The 16,435-nt window shown below is 45.7% G+C and overlaps 1 protein-coding gene across 1 annotated transcript in view; it reads left to right on the top strand.

Annotated features, from left to right (window-relative positions):
• The window catches only part of LOC113406788 (probable tRNA methyltransferase 9B), a 31,243-nt gene extending 21,114 nt beyond the window's left edge, over positions 1-10,129 (top strand). The window contains exon 3 of the mRNA XM_026653498.2: positions 8,892-10,129. Within this exon, the coding sequence (XP_026509283.1) occupies positions 8,892-9,925 (1,034 nt within the window). The 3' untranslated portion in view covers positions 9,926-10,129. The remainder of the gene's footprint in view (positions 1-8,891) is intronic.
• The last annotated feature ends 6,306 nt before the right edge of the window (positions 10,130-16,435 follow it).

The raw sequence follows: 16,435 nt of genomic DNA, 5'->3' as shown, positions 1-16,435 counted from the left end.
GGTGGGGACAGGCTAGTTTACTGAGAGAGAGGGCTCTCTTCCAGTGGTCATGGGGAAAGAGGCTATACTGAGCAGCTGAGAGGGAGTGGAGGAAAGAGGGAGAAGGGACTGCTGCAAGAAGGGATACAGAGGAGGAGAGATGCATCAATATAGCTAACTCACTCCCCTCCCTCACCATAGCACCCTAAGGATGAGTATGTATTTGAATGGTAGATGACCACAAGTGGTTGGGAACTTGAATTTACCTCTCTGAAAGAGCAGCTCTAGGATTGCAGCACCCTTAAGCGCCATGCTGGGATGCTAGTTCAATACTGGCTGTAAAGTGCCACCTACTAAAGTGCTAGCACCACTTTTTGCAGCACCTAGATTTTGTCTTGGCAGTCTCCCTTCCCAGAACAGACTAGGCCCACCCTAAGTAGATTTGTGAGGTCCAACACACAACCAATGGCTGTAGGGAATTTAGGTCCTACAATGTGTGTTTTCCTCTACTAGAGAGTACACAAAAGTTAACTAGTAACCTCTGTTCTTCTTCGAGTGCTTGTTCATGTCAATTCAACGTGCATGGTAGCCGGAAGATTTTTCCCATAGCAGCATCCGTCGGGTCGGCCTGGGTGCTCCCTGGAGTCAAGCCTCCATGGTGCTCAATATAGGGCCCTGCCGACCCTCCACCTCCTCAGTTCCTTCTTAACCACCGGTGATGGTTAGCTGGAATATCCCATAGCCCTTGCTTCAGCAAGTGCCTCTATCTTCGTCATTTGTATATAGTTCATCTGTAGTTAGTTATTGTATAGTAGTAGTTTAGAGTTAGTTGGGGGGGTCTCACCCCCACTTGCGAATCCCCAGAGCCATGGTATGCTGCAGTCCCCGGGATTTAAAAACTGTAAGATCTGCGCTAAGCGCATGCCAAATAGCGACCCTCACGCCTCTTGTTTAAGGTGCCATGGGGAAGGTCACCAAAAGGACCGTTGTAAAATCTGCTGCGAGTTGTGTTCCAGAACTCTTAAAGAAAGGGAACAGTGGCTTAAAGTTCTACTTATGGAGGCAGGTCTCCACCCCAGTCGGATCCAGAGTCAGGGGACCCTGCTCCCAGCACATTCTCGTCGCTGCGGAGCACCCCGGCACCATCATCCCGGGAACCAGTGCCGAGAAAGGATTCTTCCTGAGATGCTCGGCACCGGCATGGTTCCTCCCACAACCACTCAGAGGGTAGGCACCGGTCTCAGTCGCCGGTGCCTCAGAAGAAAAAAGCCGGAGAGGATTCGTTCTCCCCCAGCCGAATCCAAGGAGCCGACGACTGTGAGACCCCAGTCAGGCCACAGCACTAGATCCCAGGGCAGGGCCGTGTCAACTCCTGGCCAGGCGAGGCAGTTGACTCCAGGCCCGCCATGTTTGCCAGACCCTAGTGGCCAGCAACTGCCACTCCCCTCGACACCAGAGGCTTTTGCGGCGGCTCAGGAGTTGCTGTGCCTCATGGTGCCATTCTCGCCCCCTAGGACAGAGGAGATACCAGCACCATCGGCACCAACCCACCCCCAGGTGCAATTAAGAGGGAAGCTGGCGATGATGTCCCGGTACTCTCCTTCTCCATGGCATCCTCCGGCACCTGCTCCTCCAGCAAGAGAGCCCAGTCTGTCCCCGAACTCCCAACGATTGGTGCCCCGAAGTACGGCTCCGCCGTGGTCTTCCTTTTCTGAGACCTTGGAGTCCGACTCCTACTCCTACCGCTCCGATAGGAGCAGTAGCCAGGAGGTCCAGGTCACGGTGGGAGAGACAGGCTTATCCGGCACCGTGGCCGCTGCAATGGCAGAATCCATCGCAGTGGCCCTTCTGGACTCCCTGGGCCTTCCACCAGAGCCAGGGGTCCTGCTCAGCGGTAGCTTTGGCCACCTTTATTCTGCCTTCGGCCAAGTGACCAGTCAGTGAGTTGCTACCACCTACGTCGACGCCATCGGCTGTGGCACCGTCACCAGCATTGGCATCAGCACCGATAGTGACTTCTGCACCATCAGCGGCAATGACAGCGATTCCGATACTGATTTCGGCACCTAGTTCGGAGCCGACAACCCCGGCACCGAGGGGCATGGCACCATCAATGTCAGCACCTGCTCAGGACCCCCGAGAGTCATGGGACCCCTTGGGTGCTGACGGCAGGGAGCAGCTGCCGTTCATGGGGGCCTCCTCATCCTCGTTGCCGGACAAGGCATTGGCAGGCACTGCCATAGCCCCAGTGCTTGAAGACAGCAGGGTGTTACAACAATTGCTGCGCCGGGTTGCCCAGGCTCTGGGCATCAAGGCAGAGGATGTAGTCGAGGATTCTGATCCCATGGTGGATATCCTCACACCCTCTGAATGCCTTCCTGTATTGTTCTGCCGCTCATAAAAACCATCGCGGACACCACCAAGACCCTGTCCCGAAACAGGACTTTTGAAGGTACAGTCAAGGACAGTGCACCAGAGCAAGATCTGGATCCACCCCACCTTACCTTTTCATCCTGACTATCCCCTTTCTACTGTGCACAGTCCCGTATTAATTCAGACCACCAAGGGTGGGCTCAGGCTCATCCTAGACCTGCAAGAACTCAACAGGTTCGTGAAGAAACTCAAGTTCTGCATGGTCTCTCTGGCCTCCATCACCCATTCATTGGATCCAGGAGACTGGTATGTCGCCCTCGACTTGAAGGATGCGTACTTTCACATATCAATAACTCCGTCCCACAGAAAATACCTCAGGTTTGTAGTGAACAACACCCACTACCAGTTCACAGTCCTCCCGTTCGGCTTGTAAGTGGCACCTCAAGTGTTCACCAAGTGCATGGCAGTCGTGGCCACGTTCCTGCACAGGCGACAGATACAGGTGTTCCCATACCTCGACGACTGGCTGATCAAGGGCCAATCCAGGACTCAAATGGAGATGCAAGTCACCTTCATAAGAGCGTCTTTCCACGAGTTGGGCCTTCTGCTGAACGAGGGGAAATCAACACTGTCCCCGGTTCAGAGGATAGAGTTTGTGGGGGTGGTACTGGACTGAACACAGGCCAGGGCATTTCTCCCAGAAGCAAGATTTCAAGCCCTCGGCAACATCATTCGAGGTCTCAGGTAGTTCCCCACCACCACAGCAAGGAATTGCTTGAAACTTCTAGGACACATGGCCGCTTGTACCTACGTAGTACAACATGCCAGACTCAGACTTTGACCTCTTCAGTCGTGGATAGCGTCAGTGTATCGGCCAGTCCGGGACAGCTTGGACAGGATCGTAACCCTGCCTCACCTGGTACTCGACTCCCTCCTGTGGTGGCTCAACCCACAGGTAGTATGTGCAGGGGTCCCGTTCACCAGCCCTTAGCCATATCTCTCCGTAGTGACGGATGCATCAGCCTTGGGCTGGGGAGCACATTTGGGAGACCTCAGGACACAAGGCCTCTGGTCTCAGGCGGAACTCACTCTCCACATCAATGTCGGAGAGCTGAGAGCGGTACGCCTGGCATGCCAGAATTTCCGAGCTCACTTGACAGGGAGATGTGTATCAGTCATGACAGACAACACCACAGCAATGTTTTATATCAACAAAGGGCGGGGGGGATTCACGCTCCTCTCTCCTGTGCCAGGAAGCCCTCATGCTGTGGGACTTCTATGTAGAGCATTCAATACACCTGAAAGCATCATACCTCCCTGGAGTACAGAACAAGTTGGCGGACTCTCAGCAGGTTGTTCCACGGCCACGAGTGGTCCCTTCGCCCGGATGTTGCAAACTCAATCTTCCATCAGTGGGGCTTTCCCCAGATAGACCTGTTCGCGACGCAACAAAAAGTGCCAGCAGTTTTGCTCTTTCCTGAATCACAGCCCGGGCTCCATCGTGGATGCGTTCTCCTCCCATGTGGAGGTAATCTCCTATACACGTTTCCGCCCATACCACTCGTTCACAAGGTGCTCCTCAAGGTACGGAGGGAGCAAGCTTTGGTGATATTGATAGCTCCAGCCTGGTCCCACCAGCACTGGTACACATCACTCCTGGAAATGTCCATGGAAGCTCCAGTCACCCTGCCACTCTTCCCAGACTTATTAACTCAGGATCACGGCCATCTCCAACACCAGAACCTCGAGTCGCTGCACTTTGCGGCATGGAAGCTCCGTGGCTGAATCCGATGGACGTTCTTGCTTGGATCAGGTTAGACAAGTCCTCCTTGGCAGCAGGAAACCCTCCATGAGGGCTACCTACCTTGCCAGGTGGAAGAGATTTTCAATCTGGTCGGCACAGCACCGTTCGTCCCCGACTCTCGCCTCCATGCCACTTATACTGGACTATTTTCTCCATCTCAAGCAGCAGAGGCTGTCCATGTCGTCAATAAGGGTTCACTTGGCTGCCATCTCTGCCTTCCACCCAGGCGCAGAGGGCCGCTTGGTCTTTGCTAACCCTATGGTCAGCTGTTTCCTTAAAGGTCTCGACAGGCTATACCCACATGTCCGACAGCCTGTCCTGGCTTGGGACCTCAATCTGGTCATTTCCAGACTCATGGGACCGCCCTTTGAACCTTTGGCGACATGCTCCCTGCTCTGTCTCTCTTTCAATGTGGCATTTCTGGTAGCAATAACCTCAGCCAGGAGGGTGTCTGAGCTCAAGGCCCTGACATCAGAGCCCCCTTACACCGTAAGGACAAAGTTCAGCTCAGGCCTCACCCTGCTTTCCTACCGAAGGTTGTGTCACAGTTTCACATCAACCAAGACATCTTCCTTCCAGTGTTCTATCCTAAGCCACACTCGACTGGCAGGGAGCAAAGGCTTCACTCTTTAGATGTCCACAGAGCGCTAGCCTTCTACATCGAGAGAACGAAGCCGTTCCAGAAGTCCATCCAGTTATTTGTGGCAGTGGCGGACAGAATGAAAGGTCTTCCTGTCTCTTCTCAACAGATTTTGTCCTGGATCACGTCCTGTATCCATGAGTGCTACAAGCTGATGGGGGTTCCCACACTCCCAATCACTGCGCACTCCACCAGGGCTCAGGGCTGGTAAGAAGGAACTGAGGGGGTGGAGGGTCAAGAGAGCTCTATATTGAGCACCATGGAGGCACGACTCCAGGGGTGCCCAGGCCAACCCAATGGAGGCTGCTATGGGAAAAGTTTTCTGGCTACCGTGCATGTGCACACGCACACACCTGATTGGAATGGACTTGAACAACACACCTTGGTGACGAGAAGGTGAGTAACCATTTTTCCCCCTGTATTGTGGGTGGTAGCTGCGCCAAGAAGGAAATGGGGTTTGATCTGCAAACCCTTACCCATGTTGAAGTCAGTGGTTCTGTGACAGAATGCGCAGGACAGAACTTCTATTTTGTATATGGCAACACTCATTCTGTCTCTTTCACTTCCCCCCAGCCTTCATTATTCTTATGGTTGAGGACAAAACTGATGCTAGGTAATTTCAGCCAATGGGTTTTTTTTTTTTTATTATTTAAGACAAAACAAACACCACTTTTCATTTAAAGTACTGGTCACTGTCACATTAAGACATAAATATATTTCAAGGTCATGGCAACCGGTCCAGATTCTGGCCTTTGTTAAGGCTCTTTTGTGGTGTTCTGGTGCCTTAAAACAACCTTAAAGGTAGCTTGACCAGCTAACCTGGGAGTTTCCTGGCTCTTGTGTAGGGAGTGCTGCTGGAGAAAGTCGGGGAGGGTGATTGGACCACTGCTGTACTCCGCTGATCCATGATTGTCCAACTGGCCCTTTGGGGGCTGGTGCTGCTAGTGTAATTTAAGCAGTCCTGAGACTTTAAAAGAATGGAGAATCAGGCTCAATGCTGTTTAATTTGGTGCTAGTGGAGAGTGAAATCCCAGGTTCAAAATGAATATTTATATATCCTTCCCGACAAAGTTAAGAAAGCAAGTAGCTCTGTCTTTGAAACAAGACCTAATTGTAAATTAACTAATATTTAGTTATAAAGATTTGAATGTATAAAGAGAGAGCTAAATGATTTTTCCCATAAGCAGCCTGCTTTAGGTGACTGGGAGTGTGTTCTAATTGTGGTCCCTGACAAGCGTACCTTTGGTTAAAAAGAAAAATGCATGATAAGACTCATGAGGATCTGAAATTTAAGTGCAACTTGATGTTATCATAGGAGAACACTTTCTCTTTGCTTCCTCAGGTTATGCCTTTTTTAATGTAATGCATCACTCAGGGTACGTCTACACTTACCGGAGGGTCCGGCGGCAGGCAATCGATGTTCTGGGATCGATTTATCGCGTCTGGTTTAGACGCGATAAATCGATCCCGGATTGATCCCGGAAGTGCTCGCCGTCGACGCCGGTACTCCAGCTCGCCGACAGGAGTACGCGGCATCGACGGGGGAGCCTTCCTGCCGCGTCTGGACCCGCGGTAAGTTCAGACTAAGGTACTTCGAATTCAGCTACGTTAATAACGTAGCTGAATTTGCGTACCTTAGTCCGAAGTGGGGGGGTAGTGTGGACCAGGCCTCAGGGAATTTCAAACTTACTCCTCATTCCACACAAATTCATTGTACCAACACTAAACTTTTTCTAAGCATCTGAAGGTTTTATTAATAAACTGTAACCCTTTAAATGCTACTGGAAGCCTTTTTAATTAAAATGACCATAATGTTTCAATGTCAGACTCTCAGCTATTGCTGTAGAATTTGAGCATTTTTGGAATTGATTTCTGTTCTTCTAGAACCAGTGAAACATACAGGCAGAGTAGCTGAATAACTAGATGTTGAAAGAGCCTATTTCTTTAAAGATTAGCTTTTGATCTTCTCATTGCTGCAGAGAAGGTGAATTCATCATTCATTTCTGGCAGTGTTTCCCTATTTTAGCTTGATTCCATGCTGTTATTCTTTTAATTCTAGAAGTATCTCTTTCCTCTGAGGGAAAGCAGATCTGGTTGAACGTTGCTCACCCTGACAGATAAAGATGTGCTGAACATCTAGCTATGCTGCCAGCATTTTGTGCACATACATTTCTGTAAGGGGGTGACAGTTTTTCCCAATGAGATGTATAATTTGCATATGGGGGCAGGCACTTCAGCACTGTAACGCAAAGTTACTTTATCACCAACGCTTGAGGTGATAGTGCATAGAAACACAGGCAGTAATTTGTGTGGACATTTTCACTAAAGAAAATTTAGGGAAAAGGTTGGATAAAAAATTGAGCAAAACCTTTTCCATCCCCAGATCTCGTGAAGATGTGTAGTCATAGCTTGTGTTCAGCATCTTCCCCATCACAAATGTTCACAACCTCAGTGTTCTGTTTGACTTTTTTCTCTCTCTCTCTCTCTCTCTCTCTCATCTTCCCATATCCAGACTTGCATCAAATTTGGTTGCTCTATCTTGTACATCTTTACTATTAGTCCTTTTCACTCTACCACTACTGCTAAAATCCTTGACTGCTCCTTAGTTATACCTTGCCTTCAATGTAACTATGGAATTCATACCCCTATTACCAATCAACCAAATCCTGAAGTCCCTACTGTATACCAGAATCTGATATCTGTCATTGTCTACCATGGAATTTCTCCAATATAATTAAGATCAGTGTTCATTCAGGCAAAATGCTGTGCCAAATCCTGAGCCTACGCAGGTGGTATTTGGGCAAATTTTTTATTGATGTCAGTCAAATCCTGAACTCAGTTCTGACTCAAGCAAAGGTTTTGTGAGTAAAGTCTTTGGGAGATTTGCTTGAGTTTGACTTCAGAATTCGGCCCATCCAGTGACAACTATTTTATTGCAACATTCTGTAAATAACTATCCACCAAGACACAGCATAAAGGGGAGCCTTGTAGACATGGGAACATTTCTACTGTGCATGCTCAGTATCCAATCTTCAAATGGTCACATCTTTGTTTAATCAAAACTAATTTGTTTTCACACTTGGCCTCAGTGAGGCCATGTTAAGTTTCAAACTTCAGCCATTTTTTTCAGTAGTGCTGTCTAAAAGAGTGAGATGATAATTTTTTGTGATGGGAAAATGTATTTATTTTTCATTTTCTCATAACTTAAATGTGGCTTAAAGGATTTTGGATCAAGCATGGAGAATTTCAGCTGCAAAGGTGAATGGTTCAGAAAGTTATGAACATAAAAACAAGACCATATCATAGTAAAATAATAATAATATAGAACTTCTTATCAGTAGCTCTCAAAACACTTTTACGAATGAGGTAACAAAAATCTTTATTCTACTGTAACTACCAAGTTCTCACTATACTTTAACTATTGGTAATAGCATACATATTTTACTAAATAAAAATAGGACTAATTATTCAACAAGTTATCTTTAACACTGTGAACTAGCAAGACTAGATGACTGGTAAGTGGTTATGGACCCTTTCACTGCTATGTCAATGGTTTAAATTCACCCAGAACTAGTAGTGACAGATTATCTTTATTGTATTAGTTGTTCGGTGGCTGTTCAATTACTTAAGCAAAATGAGTAGGTGATTTCAGTCCAGTTTTTATTTAACAGGTGTCCACATCACAATAATTGGCATCCTTGTGTCACTCTTATTGGAGTAAATTTATATGGACTGGGTAGACCCCTATTCCCTTAGAAGCGCTGTCTTCAGACCACAGTTGGGCCATGCTAACAGGGTAAAAAATAGGGAACTACCCGTCTTGTACTTATTTCGTGAGTAAGTGGAGCTGCAGTTGCTGTCAGTCTGGAACTTGTCACTAGCACCAATACATGCTTTTTAATTTTATTGTATTTATAAAATAAATCTGCTCTGAGTTCCTTTCACATATGGAAAGGCTGTAGCATAGTGTAGTACAGTAGAAGACAGATGATTCTTTCCTGGGGTTCAAGCCAGTGTGTCCGAACCAATATTTTTCTGTGTACTATTCATTAGTGATTTGAGGGATATTTATTCACTTTATATGTTCTGTTCCAGTGATCCACCATTTTTCAACAAAGGAGCGGCGCGTGCGAGCGATAAAGGAGATGGCTCGCACCTTGAGAGTAGGTGGCCAGATGATGATATACGTGTGGGCAATGGAGCAAAAACGGCGAAAATTTGAAAAGCAGGATGTCTTTGTTCCTTGGAATCCTTCACCACCTTCCTGGACCTTGAGTAACACTTGTTCGCGTGGAATACAGAAATCAATTAATCAAAAGGACAAAAGGCTGGCTTTGGACCAACACTCCCCTAAGTTAGCTGGCACTTTAAAAGTACACAGGCAAGCAAGAAGTTCATCCTTTGTGGGGGAGAAGGAAACCACACACAACTTATTTGAAAAATCCCTGAGATGGTCTCTCTTTTCAAGATCACTTGATTCAATATTGGACTTGAGTAATCAGTGGCACCAAAGAGAGCTTAGCACATTTTCCAATGGCAATATTCAGCTGGATGAATTAAACAGGGGAAAGCTTTTTGAAAAAATCAGGCAAGGTGGCTTCATCAAGCATATTTCCAACTTGTCTTTGCGTTGCAGGCAGAATTCTGAAGATAATGCTTCTGAAGTAGCTGTAGAACCAGGGTCACCTATGATATGTCACCCAGTGCCTTTCAAAAGTTGTTATTCAGAATTAGGCCAGGACACTAAGCAGCCCCCAGTGTCTCCAGCTATAATTCATGACTGCAGCAGCGTGTGTTTACCTGACCTGGTTTCCCATCAAAAAGATGTCAAACAGCAACTTAAAATAGATTATCACCCAAAACAATCAGCTTTCCACCAACTCCAAAACAGAAGGAAAACAGACAGCTCTCTACAGGATACCAATAATTATTGTTCCATGGCCACATGGAACAAACAGCCGCAAAGGAGTCCTAATGGGGCTTGTCTTAGGTACTACCATGTTTTTAAAGAAGGGGAGTTGGTTGAACTGATAGAACATCATGTTCCTGAGCTACATGTTATTCATTCATACTTTGACCATGCAAATTGGTGTGTGATTGCAGAAAAGATTCACGTGTGGAAGATCTAGGGGAAGATTTTCAAAGGCACAAGTGCCTGACTGCATTTGAAAGTCAATGGGAGTTCGGTGCTTGGTGCCTTTGAAATTGTCCCCCAAGCTTTTTATCCCCATCTTGTGCTTTGACTCTCTGTGTGACTTTGTTTCTTTTGTTCTGTACTTGACTGTCACAGTCATATACCCTTTTAAAATCATTTTATAGAAACGTTTCCTTCTATAATTGTAATTTCGGGTTGGATGCATTTTAAGAGCTTTTTCCATGGCTTTTTAACAGTAGCTGTCAGTTTTGGTTTTTGTTGTTTTAGAATAGTTAAAATGCATTTATAAGTTTTCCCATTGGGATGTTTTTATATGGATATTGAAGATGTTTGTTACTCATTTATAATAATTTATTATCGTTAATGTCTTTTTATATTTAAAATGTATTGTGCGTTGAGGCTTGGAGTAATACAAGGCTGATGGTACTTTTAAGAAGGATTCATTATTTTATTACAGTCTGCCTGTCATTCTATATGATACCTCAAGTCACAGTAGAGAGAGTCCTCATAAAAGAAGTACCAGGTATATATAACCCAAGTACCAGAGACAGTAGCTGGGGACACCCTGTCAGGTAAGTTTGACAGCTCATCTGTTGCCCCCTAACTGTCACAGTCAAGAATACAATGGACCTACTCAAGTATATATCACAATATAACCTTCCCCCCCCCCCCCAACACAAATACATCTTAAATCTGTGTATCTCTCTGAGTTTGACATGTACGTTCAAAACGAAAATCCTCTTCTCTGTCACAAAATCTGGGAGAAGAATCAAAGGAATTCTTAATAAGCCATTTCAATCGCTAAAATGAATGATAATACAGAAAAATGCTTGGATGACAGGTGAATGCAAGGAAATAGTATTTATCAACACTAGCATGCAATAGTTATGCTTTTAAGACTTTTTTCATCAATAGACAGTCTTTTACAAAGGAGGTAAGTTTCATTATTCCTGTTTTACAGATAGGGAAACTTGCTCAAAGCCACATAGCAGGTCAGTGGCAAAAATCATCACTTATTGCTGTCCCTAATGGTCACTGTTTTAGGTGGTTTGTGTTCTTGTTCAAAGGTTTTCACTGGTTTCTTTTCTTTGGGTTCTGGAATCACCAAACCAAAAAGTAATCCTATTTTCTGGGGAAAGACACCGTCATGTCCAATGCCTTTGCAAATTCTTAATGTGTCTTACTAAGAAATTAGCCTGATGTATATTGTATCTTAAAGAGTAGTAAGGAACTGTACAGTCATCTGAATGTTTTTAATGTAACTTTAATTCAGTTTGGCTGTAATATCGCTAATGAAATTTTCTCTACTTCCTGAAATAGAATTTATGTAATCTGCAGAGTACTGTACTACATATTATATTTGCAGGGAAAGAGACTGCATAATCTAATTGGTCTCTTCCATCTATAGTGTCTGTTTCCACAATACTGGGCTTTTTCCCATGATGTTAGTACTTTTCTGCAAATGAACAAAAAATCATTATTCGCTTCAAAATATAAATACAGTTATAATTATTTTATATCATTGTTCCACAGTGAAAGGATTTTAATAGTTTCCCCTACTCCCTAATGTGACTTTATAATGTATTAAGTGGCAGTGATGTCATTATACTTTACAGACTTTCACTAATGTGTCATCCATTTTCCCATTGTTTAACAGATTGTTAACCTGCAGAAAAGCTATGTATAAGTGTGTTTGTCTGGAGCAGCCAATCCCTCCCCTGAACTCTGGTATCTCCAAAGCAATCTGATCCATCATTCTCCTAGCAAATGTTCAATCCTCCCAGACACCAACTAAAGTATCTCAGCTTGACTTTCTTCTCCCAATTACAAAGTTGCATCCTGCTGCTCCTAATAAATGGTACCATCCACCCCAGCAACCAGTTGTCTCCCTCCCTGCTCCAAAATGTGATATGCTACCATCTGATTTCTAATACTTCTGGTCCTACTCCTGTTCCTCCTCCCCTAGACACGTGCCTGAACAGGACCCGTGTGACAGATGGTAGCCAGCTTATCTTAAAGGAATTTTATCTTCTGTAGAAATACTTAGGATTCTAGCAACTTTTATTCTTTGTGTGCGCTTCTCAGAGAAATTAATTTCTCTATCTTGAGCAAGGGCCTATCTTCATGTGCATGGTGCTACTAAGAATGTTCATTAGTCAGCCTTAGAGAAGAACAGTAAATAATGACTTTTGGTCCAGTGCTGAAAAGTGGTGAGTGCCTTCGACTCCTATGAAGTCCAGGGGCAGCTGAGGGTACTTAATCCATCACAAATGATGCTCAGCACCTCACAGGATAGGGCCCCAATTATGTGAACTTTGCAGGAGAGAAAATAAAAACAGCATTAACATGAACAGAGGAAAATGGATATTGCCCTATAATATTGCCTAACATCAGTGCACGTTTAGAAACACTCACTAGCCGAAACTGCCATTTAAAAAGGAGTATGTTTTCTGTGGTTACCATTGACAAAGCCCAAGAATCAGTTACCTCAGGATTTACCACTTTCTCTGTGCTCACCACAAAGCCTCCTTTATCTGGAATCCCCAGGGCCTGGTTACAGGAGCGGAGGGAGGAGGCGTTGGGAAATGCTGACCTAATATTTGGTGTTATGTTAACCATTTGAAGAAGTGCTTAGTTCTTCTGAATGGTGTTTTTTCATGTGTGTGTCCTTTGATAGGACAACATCCCTTTGCTTTTCTGCACTGAATTTTAGAATCTAATTATTATTCAAATTCCCTCTTTTGAGACCATAGTAATAGAATTAATATATTGATTTACTTTTTTCACTCTCATTTCACAGTACTACAATGCATCCTTACTTTGTTGTATCAGCTGAACTATGGGATTTCACTACAAACCAAAACCTAAGAAAGAAAAAGGTAACCCAGATCTGTCCTTCTCTCAAGCTGGAATATCCCAAGGGAGTGGTCATTTGTAGCCATTGAAACCTTGTTCATACCAGAGACATTTCCCAATGTTGCTAACACCATTTCAGTTCCACCAATGATGACAACAGTGGGGGCCCTAGCATAGGCAGACCATTAGCTGCCACTACCATTTTTAATAAGTGTGTAATCTAGTCCAGTGGCTCTCAACCTTTCCAGACTACTGTATCCCTTTCAGGAGTCTGATTTGTCTACCCCCAAATTTCACCTCACTTATCAACTACTTGCTTACAAAATCAGACCTAAAAATACAAAAGCGTCACAGTACACGATTACTGAAAAACTGCTTACTTTCTCATTTTTACCTTATATCCACTGGAATATAAATCTTGTACTCACATTTCAGTGGATAGTATATAAAGCAGTACACAAGTAAGTGTATGAAATTTTAGTTTGTACTGACTTCAGTAGTGCATTTTATGTAGCCTGTTGTAAAACTAGGCAAATATCTAGATGAGTTGATGTACCCCCTGGAAGACGTGTGTACCCTGGTTGAGAACCGCTGATCTAGTCATACTGAGATGAGGTCTAACTGACACATGATTGGCAGTCAGTAGCTCCTCTACAAGAGGGTACCCAGTGTTGCTAACATTGATGAAGCTGAAACAATGTTAGAAACTGTTTTTTGTTGGGTTTTTTTGTTTTTGTTTTTAATTCTCTAGCATAGATGGGATGGATGATTGTGAGATTTCCATAAAGGACTTTTACCTGCTGGGTAAAATTCTGCCCTGTCCTAATTGTCTACAGATTGGCTAGTAGCTAATCCCACTTGATCATATCTAAAGCTTTCTTTGCATCACTGGAAAAAGCTCAAACTACAGTATCGTTCATCTTTGTTCCTCATATCCTACAATATTCAAAATTGTTCAAGTATTATGTGGTAGGAAACACCCTTGGATGATAACTATTTGATTTGGTTAATAATTTTCTGCAAGGTTTTCTGTGATCTAGTTGGGTGTCTTTTAACCAGTATCTTACCATCTGTCCTAATTAGTATTTACTGGCCTATTGTTGTCCTGTATCCTGGGGGTCGCTGCTGACTTTTCAAATTAAGATCACCAAAGGAACTGGAAATGGAAGAGACCTGTTGGGTCACCTACTCTGTCCTCCCATGTGAATTATTCATGATCTGTGTTAGAGATTCCAACTTCAGGGTAATCTAAAGAACATTAAATAACATTGCAATTAACTAGTGTTTGAAATGCAAATAACATTGATGAGTATACCTCTCTTCCTTTAGGATCTGACTCTTGCTGCCTCCTATAAAGCACTTTTCCCCCCCTTCTTTGACTGGGCTGTTAATTTCCTTTCCTTCATTCTTACCCACTTTTGGAAACTGAACATTTTCCAGGTATGTTCTTCCCAGGGGCATTCCAGCTGGAAGAAGCACAAAAAGCATATATATATATATATATATAAACACTTCTTGAAATGTACAGTTTATAAGTGTATATCTCTCTTCTAATTACTAGAGCTCTGTGAAATGTTCTGAGCCATTTCGCATGGGCACATTTTGAACAAGGAACCTAGCTTGCCTCTGGCTGAATCTCACTGCAAGCCCATATAGGGAGTCTTTTAATTCAATAGGACTGTGCCCATATACTTGGTCAGTGTTCACCGGTAGTGGCTATAGGGTGCAGTTTTAATGCAGCTGCACAGCTGTAATCTTAAGCAAAAAAAAATCCTTCTTGGAATATACTAGATCTCTGCGTGCATTAGAACAGCAGATCTGAGGCTCTAGTTCATGACCACTGATGGTCCACAGATGAAGACTCCTTTCTTCTTGCCATCTGTAAACTATCACATTAGAAGGAAATAAAAATCCTTTCTAAATATGCATTTTCTACATAAGAAATGATGGAGTAGTTCGAGTGCTTGCTCATGTCCATTCCATGTTAGGTGTGGACATGCACCGGGGCTGGAAGTTTTTCTCTCAGCAGGATCCATAGGGGACTGGCTCTGGCGCTCCCTGAAGTGACGCCTGCATGGCGCTGTATAAGGGGTGCCACCGGCTCCCTCCACCCTCGGTTCCCTCTTGCCACCAGTGACGGTGCTAGAACATCTGTTGCTTCGGCTAGCATTGTTTCGTTTTCTGTTCTTGTGAACTTTGAAAACCTGTAATATAGTTGTATATAGTTAGTAGTTTCTTTAGTCACCCTTAGTAGTTCTCAATTTTTCGTTAGTCCCAAATGGGACTCAGCCAGGGGATGGGGCATGCCCTGGTCTCCAGGCTATAAGCCCTGTGATCGCTGCAAACGGCCTATGCCCGTCAGCAATCCACGTACCAGCTACCTAAGGTGCTTAGGCGAAGGGCACATAAGTGACAAGTGCCGTATCTGCAAGTCCTTTAAACCTAGGATGAAGAAGGAGCGCGATATCTGTCTAAGAGCGCTCCTAATGGAGTCAGCACTCACTCTGGCACTGAAGCAGCGGTCCGACTCCATGTGCAGTGCTCCCCTAGTGCTGTCCGTGAGCCGGCACCGGTCTCCCTCCATGGCTCCGGTGAAGAAGCTGAAAAACACAGGGAGGGAAAGATCTACCTCCTGTAAGGGAAAGGAGAGGGGTGAGGTGAGCCACAACCCGTGCCGGGCAGCTCAATGCCCCCATTGGGAACTTGGGCCCCAGCTCAAGTCAAGCGGAGCAGCCTGTCCCATGCTTTGCCTGCGACCCCAGATAGCGGTGCAGGCCCTAGCCAGCTTCAGGTGCCGTCGACGCTCAAAGCTCTTCGAGCAGCTCAAGAGATCCTGACGCTCCCGGTGCCACCCACACCGGCTCCCGCAGTATCCCGGTCTTGGGGAAAACCCATGTTGGGACCTATGTGTGAGTTTTCGTCTCAGCGGCACCATTCCCCATTGAAAGGGACATCCCACCGGTGTTCGCCTGCCCGAAGTCGTCACGCCTCAGGACTGGAGAGGCAGGCTCAGCGGAGCCCTCTTTGGTCCCCGCACTGGGGGCACCGATAGAGGGATTCGAGGTGTACCTTGCCGGTAGATTGGCCAAACCCTCTGAGGCATGCGCCACCCGGCAAGAACTCTGGGACCAGCCCCGACCATCTCCAAGGGCCCAGGACCGATCAGACACCAGAGACTGCCAATCGCCAGGTTGTCATCACCTGTCTCCAAGAAGGAGGTCACCCTACTCAGGACGATACTCCCAGCAACTGGCCCGTAGTAGCTCCCGGTCCCATTTGACATCCCAATACTGGTCAAGTAGTGTGAAGCATGGTTCACCGGGTATCCGCCGCAGATCCACCGAACAACGTCGGTCCCTGAGAGCCCGACCAAATCAGTCTCGCTCGGACAGGTCGGCTTTGGGATGCAGCAACCAGCACCGGTTGGACAAGAACCACCACTCAGCGCAATTCTGGTCGCCCAGTACTGACCGCTCCGCTGGTAGCCCCAGCTCGGAGCAAGGTTCCCTGACTGCGGGACAAGCCCCAGTACCAGCGATGCCGACTACATTATAGGTACCAAAACCTGTCCAATGGCCCCAAGCGCAGTGGCCGGTGCCATGGTATCCGTGGAACCCTTGGGCGTTCA

Source organism: Terrapene carolina, unplaced genomic scaffold (assembly GCF_002925995.2).
Source record: "Terrapene carolina triunguis isolate 2854851 unplaced genomic scaffold, T_m_triunguis-2.0 Scaffold139, whole genome shotgun sequence".
Lineage (NCBI taxonomy): Eukaryota > Metazoa > Chordata > Testudines > Emydidae > Terrapene > Terrapene triunguis.
The sequence above is the reverse complement of the archived record's forward strand: the minus strand, read 5'-3'. Positions and strand labels throughout refer to the sequence as shown.